Raw genomic sequence first — 20,580 nt, 5'->3', positions numbered from 1 at the left:
AGGGATAGAGCTTTAAGGGTTATATTTTTATCACCAATGTTACATGTAAATTCTCATGTGTGAGAGCTTTGATGATGACATGTCAAGCATGCATTGTGCGCATTGCATGCATTTCATGCATTGTGTGCAAGTCTTGCACCCTCACATGCACCATATGCATGGGGGCATCCATGAAAGAGTGGAGGAATCAAGCAGGGAGCTATGTATTAATCAAGAATTTAAGAAGAAGAAAATTCATTATCCAATTGATGGTATATCTTGTTTCTTAAGTCTAAAGTCAAGGGTTCAATCTTAATCTCTCTCTCTACCTCTCTCTCGCCATATCAATCTCTCTCTTTCAATCTATCTTAAATACTTTCTCGCTAAACTAGTGGAAGCTTCGAATCCTTCTGGTCCAGGACCCCGATGGTTCCACCTCATGATCCGCACCTAGTGACGGATCTTCACGACACCGAAACTCGGAAGGTATAGGTTGTCCCGATCAGTCTTCCACGTAACAGTTAGAGAAAGAGAGAGAAGAATATTCATATAACTTAGGGGAGATGTTAAGAGGAAATAAATCGATATCTAATTGCGATGGGTTCATTATGTTCAATATATTATTGTAAATGGTTGTACTCACTAACTTTTCATATGTATTATCTAACCATGAAAGCTTAGTTTATAATCTTCTAATATTTATTATTTCTAATTAAATAATGTATAGCTTAAGTAAATAAAATTTTATATTATTTCGGTTTATGAAATTCATGTCAAAACAATTATATTGGGAGATGGCGAGGTGATAGAAAAATGGGATTTATTCAAGAGATCTTAATGTGATTGCACTATCACGTTATTTATGTTCTCAGATACTTTTGTCTACAACTTAAGAACTAGGGACGATGAGGTGATAAAAAATTGTTTTTATTCATGACATCATAATGTGATGGCATCGTCCAAATTTATTCATTTATTTAATACATTTACGATAGAGACAATCCCACCTATATAGAATACATGAAGGTTCCAGTTAGAAATGTTTGATTAAACACTTGAAAATTGAAGCTATCTGTGTAATGAGTACCATCCCAGGATATGTAGTTTATTGGGTTCGGACAGACATACAATGATTCTGTCACATTTGAGCATTCGAAAATTGTGTCATTATATCCGTATGGATATCTATTCCCAGCACCACAACAAGCATCGAAGGGATTGGTGAATCCTGCAATGCGAAGGGAAATGTTATGATTCAAAATCACGTACTTAAAGATTAATTTAGAGGGCATTATTTTCTTTACGTGATACCTTAATCTGATCATTTATTTACAAGTATAAAACATGTACGACTATCCAAATTAGTGTAAATTGCCAAACACTTGAGGCATGGGATTAGTGTCAAGCATTACTTATTCGAAAAGAGTCAGGTTTGTTTGTTTTCAAAATGGGAGTAGTCGTCGTAATCAATAATAAAAAACTAATGTATCATTTTTTAGCTTGTATTACACAAGTGTAATGGCATAAAGTATGCATAATTGGGACATCCCACAACGAACTACATGTATTCCATACATATATGTAAGTCTTTAGGAATGAGCACATCATCTAGGGCAATATATGCCAAAATGACAACATAGGAATATACCATTGCAAATGTGAACCTCCCAATGTAAATTTTACTACTGGCATTAGAGTCTTTAACACATTTTGAAACTTGGTCACATAAAGTTAGGTGTTAAGGTAGCATCATGGCATCATCACCCTAATGTGAAGAATGCAATGAAAACCTACTAGTAGCGTCAGAGGATGATGATGATGAATATTACTTACTTCTTGCATGCTCAGTGAATAAGATAATTCACGAGAATGACTCGGAACTAGATGTGCATGACAATTTAAGAGTCATACGCAAATAGCCACCTATGGGAACACGTGCATGTTTTCATGTACTACAGAGTCATAGCCCCCCCCCCCCCCCCCTTCTTCTAAAAGAGAAACATATAAGATGATTATTACATATGTTTATTTGGTTCCATACCTTGGATGCTAGAAAACCTAGTCTAGTCTTCTCTATATGGTATTGATCTATCTTGCTAGATATAGTAGATACATTTCCCTTATTGGTCGATATCATTACCTATTGTACATGACAATGATGAATAACATATGCTTGAAATGTATGGATGGAAGTGCATGATTACCAAACTCGTCTCTATGGTCAATGATATAGTGGGTGGCCGAGTACAAATCAACAAAATTGTAATTGGCGTCGGGGTGTAGTTGGTGAAGGTTTTCAAGCATCACGAGCGTTTGTTGGCGGCTGTTCCATGAGATGTCGTCAATGGGCTTAACACAACCACGAGAATCTCGGGGCATATTCGGGAAAAGGGCCAATGTGACAGAATGGCATCCTTTGGCTCCCACGCCGACGACCACAAACTTCTTGGCATCCCCTCCATTGTAGAGTGTCTGTCTTTCATGGTTATCAGCCAAAAGCATTTGAACAACAAAATAAAACCCAAGGTTTTAGGTCAATTCTCAATTATTGGACTCCCTAAGGGAGGGAGCAACCACTTTTATATGCCCATACATACATACATACATACATACATACATTATAATTTATACATATATATATATATACATACCTTTAGGGCCTTCCTCAAATTAAAAGTCACACTAACTAATACATAATGATGTCTATAAAATAAATACAAATATATAAGAAGTGGAGAACCCAACATTACAATTTACAATAATATAGTAAGTAGTATGTAGTATGTATAAATAAATCATCATCATTATATATATATTGATTTATACCTCCAACGCTATTCGTATTTCGTCCACAACGAGGGGCACAATTGTGGCATTTACCAGCTCCGGAGAAGAATAAGCGACATCAGACTCGTCAATCCTGTAATCTAATCCTCCGATCTCTATCACGTACAGTGCGTCGCCCAGTGATTCAACAGTGGGTAACCATTTCCGACGTTCTTGGCTCTCATGTTTCTGTTTCTGGAGCTCCAACAGCATCATCCTCGTTGATGAGGAGGATGTGGTCCTGTTGTTGTACACCTCATGAACGAGGTCCAGGTGCCATGCGACCTGCGTCGCCAGCGGAAATGGCATTGATGCTAAGGCGGTTGCCCCAGGGATCGCATAATTTGCGCCATGCTCAAAGTTGAGGAAGACGTTAAGCCATGGATTTACAGGCGGAAGCCCCAGATGCTCGGCTGCACAGCACAGTACAGCACACAGCACACAGACAGATATATATATAAACAACAAATAGTCCAGATAGGCATCAGAAAATATAAATATAGACTTGCAGACTGACTAGCCTGCTACATATAGATATATATATATCATTCAACTCACTGAGATGGATGCATTCATTCCTTCATGAGCCGGTGTACAATAATAATAATTTATGAGTTATATACCTAGGAAGTCGGAGACAAAGGTCCGACCGTCAGAGAATCGGCCATAGGGATATCCAGGGAATGTCTCCCCGAAAGGAGGAATGAAGGCGGTGAGACGGTTAACAAACCATCCGTTCCCGGTATCGCTCTGCGAGTCACCGAATACGAAAACTGCCGGAATGTTGTTGTTGTTGTTGTTGGTACCTCCTCCTCCTCCAAAAGAAGGCATAGTTACAGCTGATGATGATATAATGCGGGCATCAGCAATCGTGGATCCATCAACAACAATAACAGATTCAGCACTAAGGATGGAGGGTGGTGGTAAGAGTAGTAGAATTAACAGATTCACATGAGGAGGGAGTAGGAGTAGTAGTAGGGTGCGACTTTTACCACTATTCTGGCCTCCCATTTTCTATTATAGATCCACGAGATAGCGGCTATGATGCACGCCGCATGGTCTGTATTATACATACATACATTCATACATATACAATCGTCAAACACATAGACACAGAGAGAGAGAGAGAGAGAGAGAGAGAGAGAGAGGGGGCAGAAAAAGGGAATGGAGTAATTTCCGTTCAAATGTGGTTGGTGGGTGAGACTGACTTCCCGATGTAATTTAACATGTGGTTGCTTGCTTTTAATAAATTTAACCTTTTTTGTACGAGGAGAGGGAGGGAGGCTGCTGTTTCTCCGTCCCTCTCTTTTTTTTTTCACTACATACTCTTTTCTTCTCTTTTTGGCGAGCTACTAGAGTGGTGAGTAAGTGAGTGAGTGAGTGTGTGTGTGTGTGTGTGTGTGTTTTGTCCCTAAACCGGCTGCTAATTCATTTTGCGTTACTTCCTTGGTTCAAGCTTCCATGGAAGGAAGGAAGGAAGGATGCAAGGACGGGTGGCGCAGTAGTAACTGCTGATGATATATTTATTCTGTATGTATTTATGCATGATATGATATGATATGATATGCGACTGAGAGTAACAACTACATAGTATACATGTACATACTAATACTCCCTCCCTCCAGTCCATGCATATATGCATAGTAATAAGAGCAATCATGCCCAAGAACCACCCTAATTATCATTGTGATGGGTTTGTTTGAAAAAATCAGTCATCCCTCACGCCTTCAATCAATCTACATCCATAACTTTATATGCATTCTTTGGAAACTTTCTTCTGGCAGATCAAAGGGAACGTAAAGCCAACTAAATGCACAACACTCTCTCCACACGCAACTTTATTGTCCACAAGAAACGTGAAATACCATCCATTATGTGATTGAATATGATGGGGTGGTAAATATTTACCCACTCATTCCTTGAAATTCCTGTACACGTGTCGTATTCTTCTTTAAATGACCGACATAGAAACCTCCATGAGGCTGTCACTAAACAAACATTTCATCAAACTATTAACGGGCCCCAATGCACAGTGCCGAAGTTAGATAGTAGTAAGGGTGGAATCAGAACAACAAAAGAGTGTTAAGACTTATTTAAAATTACTACCCTTCCATTTTTCACACATCCATAATATAATTGTCATAGATGATGCCCTATATCCAGTTTCCAAACACGCGCGCACACACAAACACACACCGCCACAAAAGAGGTTGAGATGTGGAGATACCAAGCAGGAGGATAGTTAGTTATGACACGTTCATAAAAAAAGGTCCTTTACGCACGCGCACACACAAAGTTATTTTGTATTTGGGACGATCTCGACGTTCTATTTTGAGAGAGAGAGAGAGAGAGAGAGAGAGAGAGAGAGAATCCCAGATGGATGTAGCTCAATTGGTAAGGTTGCCCAATGGAGACCAGGTGGTCATGGGTTCAACCCCTACATTCCACAGTGGCATCTAGTGAATTAAGAGATAGAGAGAGAGAGAGAGAATCCCAGATGGATGTAGCTCAATTGGTAAGGTTGCCCAATGGAGACCACGTGGTCATGGGTTCAACCCCTACATTCCACAGTGGCATCTAGTGAATTAAGAGATATATAAGAAGTATATAATAGAGAGGTGAGGAAGTTGGGTTTCGAACCTAGAACACAATGCTTGTAGTGCTAACAACTTACCACTAAGGCGATAAAAAGAGAGAGAGAGAGAGAGCAATTTTAGAGAGGAACTTCTTCTATTGTTATATTTCATGTCCCATGGGTGGGGTTTTTATATGTACATTGTTAGCTGGTCGGATCGACCGACCAAGCTAGTCAAAATATATAGGTCGAAAAAATAGTATAATGATAGTCGAAATAGTAGTCGTAGTCATAGTCTTCGTCATAGTAGATAAACGTGAAAGGAGATAGTCGAACAATTATTATTATCGCCAAGTAGAAAAAATATCTTGCCGAACGACAATTGTAATATCTTGGTAAAGTCTCTCAGACCACCTATAAAATAGGGCCGAGAGCACTGTAACAATATCGGTCTGTATTGTTATAAGTTTTCAATATAATTTTGCTAGTTAGAGTATATTCTATGTCTTGAAGTACTATTTCATGTCTTGAATTTCTCTTGCTCTGAATACGTATAGTTGACCATCGATCGTACTTTAGTTAGTATTTTCGTAACAACAGTGATTAAGTATGGTAATCTGAGTATATGTGTTTATGTTGATTGTGTTTAAGTAATCATTTAGCAAAGTTGAACGACTCCAATCTCCAACCACAATCTCATTGACAGAATGTGTTCGATCCTTTGTATTTGTTGACCAAGACAACAGAAAATTTGGCACGCCCGGTGGGACGACAACTGCACATAATCACAGATCTCAGAATGCAAATTAATGTTCAATAAGGCATTTGTATAGAGCATTATGAATGATTCAATAGGGGTCTTGAGCAATGTTGGCAAGAATTAGACTTGGAGCAACAACGTTTTAGCCGGCAACTACAAATGCTCAACGAAGCCCAAGAAAAAGAAAGAGATTGCATGGACACATCGGTTCAACTGATCAAAGCCCAACATGATCATAAATTTGATACCTTGAACGAGCGGATTAAGGCGCTAGAACATCTGCTGGGTTTAGGCAATGGGTGAATTTGGTCGATCATCCAAGCACAGAGACAATGGATGAATAAGCGGGTTGCCGAAACATTAGACAAAGGGTGGAAAGACTAGTCTAAGCATGTGGTCGAACTTCAGTTATTTCATGCCGACCAAGAAAACCGACGAAAGGAAGGCCACGACTTTTACAAGCTCGACGAGGCAAGCATCACTTCCATTCGTTAAGAAATGCTAGAGGACTTTCAAGCTCTCGCTCAAGGCCATTGTACCGAAATTCGGAGGATGTTGGAGGAATTTGAAGACAAACACCTCCAACTTGCTTTCACTCCTGAAACATACAAAAAGGAGCACCTACACGCTAACAAAGACGAAAGAGAGGACGAAGACAAGGTCACCCACCGACTGCCGACACCACCATTGGAACCGGGGACACAATCAAAAGGGTTAAGAACAACTGATGGAGGCAACATTAGATATCAAATCGGAAGCAAGTATCCTAGAGGAACCAAGGCCATAGCCTTTTGAGCCACCACACCTTCCTAGTCCCCAACCGGCCTACAATCAAGAGGAGCCATTGGTCAAAACCACTCAAGACGACTAGCAAGCTGAATATGACCTCATACCAACGATGGAACTAGAGGAAGTAGAAGATACAGAGCAGTCGGCACCAACACAGCAACAAGAGTCAAAGGAGGAGAGACAAGATCACGACGAGCAAGAAGAGCTCCATTTTGGGGACGACGAGGATTCGACATAGGATGAGTCGAATATTTTGGAAATTTTTGAGGAGGTCGGCGACTAGGCCATTTTTGTAGGTTCGACCATGCAACACACTGTCCCATAGGCTTGCCATGTGTTAGCTGGTTGGATCAATCGACCAAGCTAGTCAAAGTCTACAAACTAACTAGTATAATGATAGTCGAGATAGTAGTTGTAGTTGTAGTTGTAGCGAACAAGTGTGAAAGGAGATAGTCGAACAATTATTAATATCACCAAGTAGAAAAAATAGGACAATTAATATAGGATCTTTTCGAACGTCAACTGTAATACCTTGGTAAAGTCTCTCAGGTCGCCTATAAAAAGGGATTGAGAGCATTGTAACAATATCGTTCTGTATTGCTATAATAAGTTTTAATATAGTTTTGTTAGTTAGAGTATATTCTATGTCTTCCTGTCTATCTTCATCCGCTCCTTGTTTGTCTGCTCCTCTTTCTGTCTCCTTGTGCAATTTCTTCTTCATCATCTTTTTCTTGTTCTTTTCTAAGAACACTTTTCTTCAAGGTTAATTAGAAGAAGAGGTGTACATGGTACAACCACCCGACTTCAAGTTGAGTACGCATTCGACTGTTATATGCCAACTCGAAAAGCTTCTCTCTACATCCTCAAGCAAGCTTCAAAATGTTCAAATCTAACAATTCCCTGTTCATTTGGAGCGATTCTAGAGGACATCTATTCATTATAATATATGTTGACGAGTTGGTCATTGAAGGAGAGCACATTGCCGATATCAATAACACCAAGAAGCTCCTCTTCAGTCGATTCGAAATGAAAGATATGACGGAGCTCCATTACTTCCTTGGTCCCGGGGGCTTCACTGTCAAAAATTGTATGATAGCACATGAGTTCATCAAAAGGGGTTTAAATTAATCACTGATATACAAAATGTATATATAAGGGTATTAATAAAGATTTGAAAATAAACACTACACCCATTTATACATGCATATTGATTAAACATAAATATATATACAAATATATATTACCATATGTACTATCTATCCTTTAGGGATTGGGACCCAAGGAAGAGTGTAACATACTAAGGGAAACTTGACGATAGGTCAACATTCTTGTAACAACTGTTTTTTTTTAAAGATTCTTGTAACAATTGTTTATAACTAATGAAAGGATATTTTCAGGAGAATCAACCATATATATTGACATTCATATATGCATATTACATATTACAAATTTACATATATACTTACACATTCTTACAAACATATTTTATATAGGGAAAAGTACCGGGATACCCCTGAAAGTTCGTCTATTTACCAGAATGCCCCTGAAAGTTCCAAATTTACCAAACTACCCCGATGTCCAATAAAATACACTTTATAAAATACACTTCAGCCGAGGGCACATGCGATTTGCACCGTCCGATGTGGGGAAAAAAAACGCGCGAAGAAATCGTCACTTATTGGGGAGCCCGACTAGGAGCCTTGTTGTCTGACAACCTTCGTAACTAGGAGCCCGACTCTGTCAAAGGGAGCCCCGCTACCTGACAACCTCTGTCACCAAGAGCCCGACTCTGTCAAAAGGAGCCTCGTTCATTATTAATGAGCACTTATTATAAAATCCCTGAACCACTCATTTTGAACCTATTTTGAAAAGAGAGTTTTAGGGTATTTGGAGGGAAGATTCAAAGAGGAGCACCACTTTCCACCAAAATCAGAGAGGCACACCACTTTCCACCAGCGAGCACTTCCCAACCTCCTACATTCAATCAAAATGAAGGCAATAATAGGTATGTATTTTCATGGTTACTTTTATGTTTTACATCGTTTAGGGTTTCTTTTCATTTACATTTGATCACAAGGTTCCATATTCTAACATGGTGAGAGACTTAGTTGTTCCATTTTTCAAATGTATCATATAAATGCATTGTTATAATTTCAACATCAATATGAAGAAATGTTGAGGAGGAGCCCAATAGTCTATTGTGACCAATTGAATAATCCACCGACGGTCAGCTTGAAGACATCGGGTGATTTGGATCCGATTCAACAGATTTTGTAAGTATGGCCCAAGCATTGAATAATGGCATTTGTTATTGTAAGAGCTGCAATAAATGTGTGCATTGGTGTAGGGTAAGGAGCAATGGTTCAGATTCGAAGATGTGGAGCTCCTTCGAAAACGTTGGCCAAATGGGCATGCCGGATTTTGGGCTTTCCCATATATTAACCGGAGGAAATGTTATACTTCGTAACATAAAATATATGATATCGGTGTATTATCAAGCTTTTTTGTATCAATTTTTTGTAACAATGCTATAAATCTTTTTAGTACGTTGGAACCAAGGCTGCCAACCTTTTTTGCATATTGTAACCAAGGCAACTTGAATGATCGTGGCCTGTTGTAAATGGTTGATTTTGTAATATGGCATCTATACGTCTTGTGTATCTTCTTCTTGCCTCTTATTTGTAACATGGATGTAAAGCTTGTTTATATGAAATTGTTTGTATACATGTTGATGAGTTTTGATTCTGTTCAGAGGATGAAGTTTTGATTTTTCGGTTTTTGTATGTAGTGGATTTTGTTTAGAGGATATGATTAATGCAATGGATTTACTTATGATACACTCTTATGCCAATGGATTTACTTATGATCTACTCTAAGGGTGATGATCTACTTTTGTATAACCAAAACTGATGATGATGTATATGGATTTTGTAATATCAAAATCAATATTTGAATCTCATTTTGGTTGTATCTGACTCAATGTGGAGTCTGATCTGTTTTATAGTTTTGTTTGGTGTTCTTTGATAGGAAAGTCCAATAACTTGTGCCTTCATATATTTGTCTTTATTAAACATTAAATTGAGTAAGATCTTGAGGAGTTTGAGATATTGGATTAAGCCTTCTATTTGATTATCACTTTATTATACTTAGTCCATGATACATATTGTTAATATAGTCTCATAGGTTATCAATCTCTATGCATAAAAAATGTCACTAGATCTTCAATGGCATTACGTTTCAAGTTTCAAATAAGGGTTAATGTTGAAAATTCTGTTTGAAATCCTCAAAAATCATTATGTTCTGTGTATATTTTTTTTACACAAGTTTGTATCTATGAACTAAAACTACATATTGGGGCATCTTTATATGACACCTTTTTGGTCATTTTTTCTCACATTGTTATATTTCTTTGTGAAGCGAACATAAATCACAACTTTGTTACGTTATACATGTAGCTGCACTGAAAAGGCCATCATGGTAATATCTCAATGTTCTTATATGAATAGCCATTAATTTACTGTATGGATCTTGGGTGTGTTAAACCAAGGATTTTCTGTTCAATGCTCAAAAAGGGTCACAATTCAATCTTATAGACAATCCTACAAGAATACTAACATATGAGTTCAATACATGCTAAACTTGTCCTATTATCATGAGATATTGTAGTTGAGTAATGTTAAGAGAGAATGGAGTATAATAGAATCTATTCTTATTTTCCATTCAACAATTAAACATGTCATCATATATGTGATCCCTTGTGAAGGGGGTTTGCTATTTTGTAGTTAAAAATTGTGTGAAGGTAATTAATGTGCTTATATGCTCATCCTTCTTGGTGGGATTTGAGTATCATGCTTCTCTAGTACGGCATCATACTTATTGCATCCGATGAGCATGTGAGAATGATATTCACCATCCGCAAGGTTTTCTATGCATACCTTGTATATATTCAAAATTGGGTAGTATTATGTATATTGATACTAGTACTCTAGAGGGATGTATGTATGGAAATTTATTTTTACACCCTAATAGGGAATCTTTCATGTGGAATTAAAACGTTATAAGTGCCACTCTTTTTTGTACTCTTTAGTAGTTGTTTGCTATGTCTATTTAACCTTGGAAATTCCAAGTGGTGTCCAATGCTTCCTACAAGTTTGAAAATGTGAATGTGTTATTGTGTCATTTCTTCTTGTGTTGATTGATGATCCATAGGTAGTAGTATTCCATGGTAGAAAGTCAAAGAACCAAGAAAATGCCCAAATTATGAAAGCTAACTTTACATGGAACATGAGTGAGTTGCATACTATTGTGAATAGAGTGAACGAGTGAGTTTGAAAATGTGAATGTGTCATTGTGTCATTTCTTCTTGTTTTGGCTCATGATCCATAGGTAGAGTATTCCATGGTATAAAGTCAAAGAATCAAGAAAAAGCCCAAATTACGAGAGTTAACTTAACTTGGAACATGAGTGAGTTGCATATTAAAGTGACAATCAACATAGCCCAAATGGTAAGAGCTAATTTTACTTAAGCAAAAGTGTTAAGGGCAAGATGCGGATTAGAAGGATCATAGGGTAAAAGATCTACAATTGCAAAAGACAAGAATTCATCACATTGTAACTTGTAAAGATGACAATTCAATACCACTATTACGACCCTTAAATGTAAATGAAGTGTAAAGTGACTAACCAAATGTTGAAACCCTAATAAAGAAAGTAATCAAAGAAGAAAAAAAACCAAAGAGAAAGAATTAAAAAGAAGAAGGATTTGAACCATAAACCTAGCAAAACTTAGGGATAACTCTAACCAATACCCTATTCATTTTTATTTTGTTGTATTGCTATATTATTCTTTATTACTTTTACTTTTTTGAGAGTCAGGCTTCTACTCATAGTTGGTCAAGCTCCTGGTGACAGAGGCTATCATACAACGGGGCTCCTTATGACAGAGTCGGACTCCTGGTGGTAGAGGTTGTCAGAGAGTTGGGCTCCTTGTGTCAGAGTCGGGCTCTTAGTGACAGACGTTGTCAGCTTTTTATCCAGATTGGACGGTGGAGATCGCACGCGCCATCAGCTGAGTGACTTGCACCGTCCGCGCCCGCGATTCCCTCACTTGCCCTCTTTAATTTTTGGTAGTAGTTAGTCACGAGCCAATACAATACATACATATGCACACATACATAAACACACACACACACACACACACACACACACACACACACACGTGTAGAATATATGTACATACACATATGCACACATATATATATGTTGTATGTGTCACGACACAATGGTGTGTCCGTGACAGTATGGAACATACACACACACATACAAACATAATACACATCACACATGCCATACATACAATAATATATACAATAAATGCAATTAATAAAATACAATACATTATGTACATACACGCACATACCTACATACACATGTAATAAAATACATGCAATACCTATATACACATATACACACATTCCATACATATAATACAATACAATATGCATACATACACACATAGAAACATAACACACATCACACATGCATCCCACATACAAATATATATGATGTATGGAACATATATCATTAGTATTGGTTGTACAATGTACATGTAATTGCTTCTATTCAGATTTTGTAAAATGCCAATGGAATGAAGTGGAAACTCTATGATAAAAACACCTCTCCACAAGTATTGGGCCAAATTTTGGACATGCATCGGATGGAGATAGTAGGAGAAGAAAGATTATGCTTCAAGTTTACTTAACCCAAGCATATGCTTAAGATATAAGTTGCCTTGGGATGGTTGGATCTTCACAAGTAAAATGCATAATGATATGGTAAGTTGTCTTCATGATCAAGATTTCATCCATAATGGAAAGAAACTTGTGAATGCACTAGATAATCCCTCAAGACAATTAGTAATCAGAGATGTATGGATCATATTGAATCATGTGTCATTGGTATATAATAACATCTCCATCGATGCACATGGCTTAAGGGAATGTGATATTACGAGAGAAGATAAACAAAATTGGGCTAGAACCCAAAGAATTGCAAGTAGGAATGTTACTTATAGTTTAAAGATGTTTTGAATTATATACTTGCATACATGTACATATATAGTATGTATATATTAAAGTAACTTAATGTTCATGCTTTTTATTTTATTATAATAGGAAAAGGAGAAAAGAGTAGAAACCAAATATAAATCTAGGGTATTCCGAATATATTTTCTGATTTCTTTAAGGTATGGTTTACTTCCTTGTATATTAAGATTTATTGCCTTTGTTGTTATATGTTATAATACATGTCCAACATTGAAGATGGAAACAATATGAAATTGATAGCCTAAAATCAACTTCCTAGGGTTTTCTATTTATATAGTTTGTATTTTTTTTCCACATAAAATTATCCTCCATTGGTATTAAAATTAGAGTAGCTAGAGGCAATATACAAAATAGTCCACTATTACAATGAACATTGAATATCTTGTAACCTTTTTCCCATATCTCCTAAGCTACCACAAGGCTTCAAGAGGCCTATGAAGGTGATAATGTCTCGGGAAATATATAGTTTGTATTTATGAGGGTAACCTTTATTTTAATATGTTTTTTAAGTAGACATTGAAATAACAAAATGATTTATTTTATTTCATTTTGATTTGGGTAAGAATATTTGCATAGATTATTACATTTCAAATGGAAATATAAAATATATTGTCATTCGTTTGATCAATGTGATTAAGAAAAAATAATGTTGTGGCTTCGTATGAGTCTATCCATGAAACCAAACATAATGTTAATTTGTTAGTAATTTCATTATTGATATGCATTTGGATTGTTCCATGTGTGCTCTTTGAGATATATATGTCAAGTTCAAGATTGTTTTTTCTTAAATTACATTGTTTTTTATCGTGACTTTATATTCTTCATATGTCTCAATAAACTATAAAAATAAACTTCTATGTGGCTTATATATGTTATACCTCTAGTGTTTTTGGGTAATGTTTCCTAATTGTGTGTGCATTACTTTGTACTTTACACATTGTTGTTTCAATTTATATGGTACTTGATGAAGCATTTCTAGGAATTTGCATATGATGTTTAATGTTCATTCATAATTTTGCGAGTCATGAATTGTAAGGAGGTTCATTGATCCCTTCTAGGATTGGAAACTATGTGTGCATGTATATGTATTTATATGTAAGGGTATTTAAAATGGGTGGTTATAAAAAAAAACATTGGTAATAAGGGGTATTTTTATTAATATTTTTTCTACAAATAGGTCACTAAAATAGTAAAAAGCATACGTATAAGGGGTTTATAAATGATATATCATGAATGCACGTGATACAACCTTCTTATATATAGTGGAGTCCCTGGGTCCTTGGTATAGAAGTAATTGAGACCTCGAACAACATCATTATCTCCCAATGACACTGCATTTTGAACTTAATGTATAAGTTCCGAATGATTGAGTGCAAATCTGTGGCAACCCCTCTTGATCGAAACCTGAAACTAGATGTCGACTTTGGCATAGAAGAGTGCGAGCTAACTTGTTAATGGCAACTAGTCGGAAGCCTCATTTACCTTACCATTACACGACCTGATATCAGCTATCCGATCGGCCTCCTTAGCCAATTCATTAAAACATCTTGCGACATTCGTCTAGATTGTGCCAAGCGAGTGCTAAGGTATGTAAGTGGTACTATGAGTTACAACATCCTCTACAAATTGGCAATGCCGATTTGACTCGAGGGGTACACAGATGCCAATTGGGCCGGCTACAAAGTCAATAGATGATTGACTTCTGGATTCGTCTTCTCCCTTGGCAGCGGAGCCATATCATGGAGCAGCAAAAAGTTGTCGATAGTCGTATTGTCGAGCATAGAGGCAGAATACAGGGGCGCAATCGTTGCTGCATGTGAAGTCATTTGGCTTAAAAGGATACTGAAGGATTTGAACATCTACATTGCTGATCCAATCCTCCTATACAACGACAACCTCAGTAGAATTCATTTGGCTTGAAACCCGGTGTTCCAGGCCCAGACTAAGCACATCGATGTGCATTGCCACTTTATATGAGAATGCGTGCATCCTATCCAGAGATGTTGACTTGCAACATATCAACGCTAACCTCTAAATTGCCAACATCTTCACTAAAGCCCCCACCTCTTTCCCAAGAGCTAGTAAGAGAAATTAGAGAGATGGTGACTATATAATCACCTTCTCCTCTCCTTGTATTATGGTTGGTTGGTATTTTATTGTGATTATAGTTTTCTTGTTTTCTGTCTATTATGTGTCGACTCTCTCTCTCTCTCTCTCTCACACACACACACACACACGCACCACACACATTGGAATAACATATGTGTGTGTCCTATTGGTATGAAAACTTAAGTGACAAAAGCACGAAGTGGTCACATATATATTGGTATGAATCATTACTAGTCACTTATTGTTGAACAAATGGAGTTTTGGATAGTGTGGTGCCCTTGGAAATGAGAGGACTGAAGAGTATGTGAAAAGAGAAATGGCAAAATTTAGATCTATCCTTAGATTGAATGAACCTTGTCAAAAGGAGTTTCGGAATGTGGATGGTAAGGTAGTATGCATTCTTAGAGTAGTAAATTTGCACTGGCCGGGAATCGAACCCGGGTCTGTACCGTGGCAGGGTACTATTCTACCACTAGACCACCAGTGCCCTACAATGTTCTTCTCAAAAAACTCTAACTATATTTACAGAAACAATAGAACCACAAACAACAAAAGGCCAAAAAAAGACGAAAGGAATACCGAGAATGAATGAATGAATGAATTTGTAGCGATTGAGACGCTTGGCAAGGCACAAAGAGACGAAACTCAATTTGAAGGTGACTTGGCACCTCTCTCACCCCTCCATGACCTCTTCCATTTTCATTCTTCTCCGGGTGCATCGAAAGTGCTCCACTGCAATTCCAATCCGCAAACTATAGCTTTCATTCTAATGTCTGAGAAGCTATGAATCCCTATTCCATGGCCTTCTCATTGATAACAACATGGCTACCTTGGTAAACAACCTTCTCATATTCTTGCATGCTTGTGTCATCCCAGCATTATAGCATATATATTTTCTATGGTTAATTTACATTGAAAATAATGCGATCATCCAAACCTTAAATAGTATTGACTCATTGTTTAAGAAAGGCGATTCTTCCTATATTAAAACTTTGTAATATATATGACTGCTCAAGCTTTAGTGGGGTCTTTTCCGACTGTCTGTAGTGGGGTCTTTAGTGAGATCATTTGTGAATGGAGTTGCTTCTTCCTGCCTGTACTCGAAGCTTGCTTAATTGAGGGTGGAATTCGGTGAGTTGGGGATGCTCCCGACTCAAAGGCCGAGTCATCTCACTTGCCTACTCCACTCTTTATCAATTGTAGTCTGCATAAGAGCGATTGCTGATCCTTATACATGTTCTTTAATGACCTCCATCCACCTCTCTTTTGCTTCGATTTACATTTAAGTGCAACCAAGAACATGTTATAGCACCAAAAATAATCATGAATGCAAAAAGCCAACTAAGATTTTAATGACAAGTGCAACTCAGATATGAATCCAAATGATATCTTCTCTCCATTGATGATGTTAATCTCCATCTATATACACATAGATCTAAGCTATATATCTATATATACATATATCTACACACACACACACAAGGCATCTATTTCATGGGGTCTTAGATGGGTCCAAATGATATCCTTCCTCCATTGATGAATACAGAAAGGAAAACCGAAGTACCTGTATAGGAATACAACTCATATATGGATACTGAAGGAACACAAGTGAACAGAATCAAGTAAGTATACACACAAATAGATGTGTCTATTTCTGTGAATGAATATGCAAAGGTGAAAGAGTAGGTGGAGGAAGGAACAAAACATAAAGACAAAAACTTAATAGATTAACTAGTATGGATGAACATACATGAACGATAAATCTGATTTGCAATATGTCTTTCAAGCTACAACTGAATCCTAACTCACATAAGTCACTCAAGCTACTACAGAGCTTGTATATATCATATAGGAACTCAATATAAAGCATACATTGATTGTATCAAAAACTCTAACCAACACACTGGTAGCATATATTGCTATCTGAAATAACAACCAGAGAGAACTAAGATATGCCTATACAACCAGAGAGAACTAAGATATGCCTATGACCTAAAAGGGGGATTCACTACCGGATGCACAGAGAGCATTTGCAAGGCTCTGCCTTTTTCGTCTTCATAAACCGCCCTTTTATACCTTTATGCAATTTGGACGAAAAAGGAAAGAGAGAAAGAAAAGCCAATTGAGGGCTATGATTTAGGGAGGAGAGGAGATTTAGATTCTGCGGTGGCACACCTTTAATCTTGGCATCATCCACGGCAAAAAGGTGCTTCAGATACAGATGGGAAAACAACTGATACAAGGTCTTTTACTTGATGATTAATGCAAATCCATGTTTCAAGTCTCTTTTATAACTATTACTCAAACCTTGTATCAACTTAAACAATCAGTCCAATATGGACAGGACAAAAAAAGACTCCATCAAACATAAGTTGGCATGAGCCCAATTTCGGTGAGGATTCTCCAACACATACATATACAACAGAATAAATGTTTACTCAATGAATTTCTTTGATCCACCTTGCATTCTAATGTTTTTTCACCTTGCAAACAAACGTCCAAGAGTGATGCACTCTTGGAGGGTGATTAATCATTCATGTCAATCTGAAAATTAAATGTAAATTGGACATATTCGTCGTTCCACCCTGACATCTTATAAAATGGGATTTGACAGATGATCTGGTAAAATCTTCTTTGGTTTCAGTTGCGTTTTTAGTTGGGGCCTCCGAACAGCCATGAAAGTAAGCGCCTCACTTGCAATCTGGTAGAAGAAACAATCCCAGACTGCATTATTTGGGGTATGCCATATCTCCTCATCTTCAAAATGTGCATCTCCTACCAAGCTCAAATGGGCACACCAAACATCTTTAATGTCAGGTTCAATAAATGCAGCAATAGCAATACAACCAAGTGCTGTATATCCATCCGGAGCTCTAGGAGCCCAGATACAAATAGGATCAAGAAATCCCTCCTTCCAGCTTCTCCATACCTGCATTCATTATGAAAGGAAAAGGAAAAATGAACATCTTCATTGGAAATGCAATTGCGTCTCTTGTAGTAAGGTTTGGTCTCCATACAAATGGCATTGGTAGTAACGAATGGAAATCAAAGATAAATATACCCAAACATGAACAGGGACATCTTATTCGTTAGTCCATTTCAAGGCTAGATGATGTGTGAATTAATTTTCCTGCATTTTCATGCTACCTCCCATTGAATCACAGACCCGAGATATGTTTAGAGAAAGTTGCTATGCATATGAGCGAGGAATGTTTATATTCATAGGTCAACATCTGACTTACAAGATCAAATCCAATTGGGTGTGCAAACATTCCAGGTTTGTCAATGTATGAGATAGAAAGCAACGGTTGATGTCTCCCTTTGTGTGCAATATCTCCAATAGAAATGTAACTGTGCAAGAAGACAAATTACAAATAAGAAATAGCCAGCATGGAAAAGACATGAAGGTTATTTATCTTTTATGTAAAACAACTATAGTACTGTAAATCTCGCATACCCTTCTGGCACAATGGGCCGCCAAATGGTGATGATGTTTTCTTTTGTGGAAATCTACATCAGTGCAAAATAAATAACCAGGGACGAATCTCACAATTTTACACAAAATATACTACAGAAAAGTTGCATACCGAGTCAACACAGCATGATGCATCTTTCTGCTCACTTGTCCATATCACCATGAAGTTGAAAACTTGTTTAGTATTTCCAGAATCAGGAATGAACATTTTCCCTGGAATCATTTCACTTGATGATCCAGGAGCAGTCATTTCATTGCTTTCACCATGTTCACTACTTTCATCTTTATGAACTGATCGTATAACCCAGTTTGATGTTGAAGGTACAGAGGATACTCTATGTTGATGCTTTGTTATCAACTTTATAAAAATAATACCAAAACTGAATTAATTTAGCAAGAAAAATTATAATATGAAGGTGCAACATTTTTTAGTTAGCCACATAAATAACAATAATAGCCTGCTATAATTTTCTTTCTAAACAAACGTTCTTTTAATATATAGACTTTCTAAACAATAATACAGTGTGAGAAAACCTCTTGTAATATAGCTTCTCTTGATGGACGATATTTTTTCCATGACTCTGAAATGGATCCAAGGATCACTCTTGTATGTTCATATTCATCTTCTGAATTGTTGGATGAACATTTTACAATATGTACATGCGATGCGGTCGCACCACGCAGATGAAGAACTGCATATATTGGGCTATGCGGGATTCCTGAGCATGCCATCTCCAAAGCCAGGAGATCTTCCCATTGAACATCCCACAAAATAAATGAATGTAGTGGTATCTGAGAATTCTTCAATACCTTTGGGCACTGTATTTTGAGATTTAAAGGTAAAGAATAGAGAGGTCATATACTATTAGTAATAACATCTTTAAAATCTATGTAGCTTAAAACTTACCTGCAACAACATTATACGCTTAGTTGTGATCATGACAATTCTTTGATTCATGATGTAGAAATGGTCCTCATACATATCCGACCATGCAAACTTGGAAGGCTCTCTAAAAAGTAGTCCCTGAACAAAACCTGCTCTCCCTTCAGCAAGTTGCAGAATGAACTGCACATAATTTACAGTCACAAGGAAGTTTCAGAATGAATTATCATGTTGCTGTCAAAATTCAATAGCTGAAAAAACAGAGGATGAAACCATTGCTTCAGATAGACATCATTTTAAGATGGGCGACCTTACAATTACAAGAAAATGTCAATATTAAAAAAGATAACAAAAAGCAGGTGCCGTACCACCATCACAAGTTCCACCACCACTGCCACTACTGCCACCACTGCAACCATACTACTATACTACTGCCACTAGCACTACTACTAAATAATAAAGCAGAATTCTGTGCCATCAACAATACGTGATATCTATACTACAATTCAATAGAGGTTGAAACACTTGAAGAGTTTGGTATTAATGAATCTCGTATGGATGTTAAAAAGAATATCCTTCTATTATACTACTACCACTATTACTTCTATCACTACAAAATAGTAGATTAGAATTCTCTGCACAATCAATAATATATGCCATCTATATTAGAATTCTATAGAGGTTGAAAGATTTCAAGAATTCAGTATCTTGGGTGTACCTGTCCTTTTGCTGCCTTCTCATCATAGCAATGTAAAATCCCATCTGGAGAAACAGACCTTGGAGGACGTATCCTATCATAGGCCGGTTTCTGTTGGAAAATATCTAGACACCTCGTGTAGCTTGCACCAACTCCATTGACAGTTAATGACACAAAATCAAGTACACCACTCATGGGTTCCATCACAACACCAATAGCAGCTTTTCCAAGACCTTGAACAAACCCTGCAAGACCTTTTTCTTTTGCATTTTCTATTGGTTTACTTAACATTCCTGATACACCAAATGCAACACCCTGTGCAATTGCTTCAGTTCCTTGTACAATCCCATCCCCAACACCAGCAATGCGCCTTGACCGATCCT

The 20,580-nt window shown here is 37.2% G+C and overlaps 2 protein-coding genes and 1 non-coding gene across 3 annotated transcripts in view; all 3 read right to left on the bottom strand.

Annotated features, from left to right (window-relative positions):
* Positions 1 to 652: 652 nt before the first annotated feature.
* LOC147863032 (GDSL esterase/lipase At3g27950-like) lies at positions 653 to 3,897 on the bottom strand. Its single transcript, XM_087321376.1, has 4 exons — positions 3,429 to 3,897; positions 2,806 to 3,218; positions 2,184 to 2,451; positions 653 to 1,207 (listed from the first exon to the last, which is right to left on the bottom strand). The coding sequence occupies exons 1-4, from the start codon at positions 3,814 to 3,816 to the stop codon at positions 987 to 989; spliced, it is 1,290 nt and encodes a 429-aa protein (XP_087177502.1). The 5' UTR covers positions 3,817 to 3,897; the 3' UTR covers positions 653 to 986.
* Positions 3,898 to 15,558: 11,661 nt separating this feature from the next.
* Positions 15,559 to 15,629, bottom strand: TRNAG-GCC (transfer RNA glycine (anticodon GCC)). Its single transcript has one exon. It is a non-coding gene; the product is annotated as a tRNA-Gly (tRNA).
* A 1,747-nt stretch (positions 15,630 to 17,376) lies between these two features.
* Positions 17,377 to 20,580, bottom strand: part of LOC147863030 (pleckstrin homology (PH) domain-containing protein) — a 45,300-nt gene continuing 42,096 nt past the window's right edge. The window contains exons 62-68 of the mRNA XM_087320729.1: positions 20,219 to 20,578; positions 19,525 to 19,683; positions 19,152 to 19,436; positions 18,730 to 18,975; positions 18,600 to 18,652; positions 18,385 to 18,493; positions 17,377 to 18,071 (exon numbers count right to left, since the gene is read on the bottom strand). Of these exons, the coding sequence (XP_087176855.1) occupies positions 17,736 to 18,071; positions 18,385 to 18,493; positions 18,600 to 18,652; positions 18,730 to 18,975; positions 19,152 to 19,436; positions 19,525 to 19,683; positions 20,219 to 20,578 (1,548 nt within the window). The 3' untranslated portion in view covers positions 17,377 to 17,735. The remainder of the gene's footprint in view (positions 18,072 to 18,384; positions 18,494 to 18,599; positions 18,653 to 18,729; positions 18,976 to 19,151; positions 19,437 to 19,524; positions 19,684 to 20,218; positions 20,579 to 20,580) is intronic.

This window comes from Azolla caroliniana, unplaced genomic scaffold (assembly GCF_043228905.1).
Source record: "Azolla caroliniana isolate FFs.n. ecotype wild unplaced genomic scaffold, voAzoCaro1.0.p SCAF_6, whole genome shotgun sequence".
NCBI classification, from domain to species: domain Eukaryota; kingdom Viridiplantae; phylum Streptophyta; class Polypodiopsida; order Salviniales; family Salviniaceae; genus Azolla; species Azolla caroliniana.
This window is presented reverse-complemented; position numbering and strand designations above follow the sequence as displayed.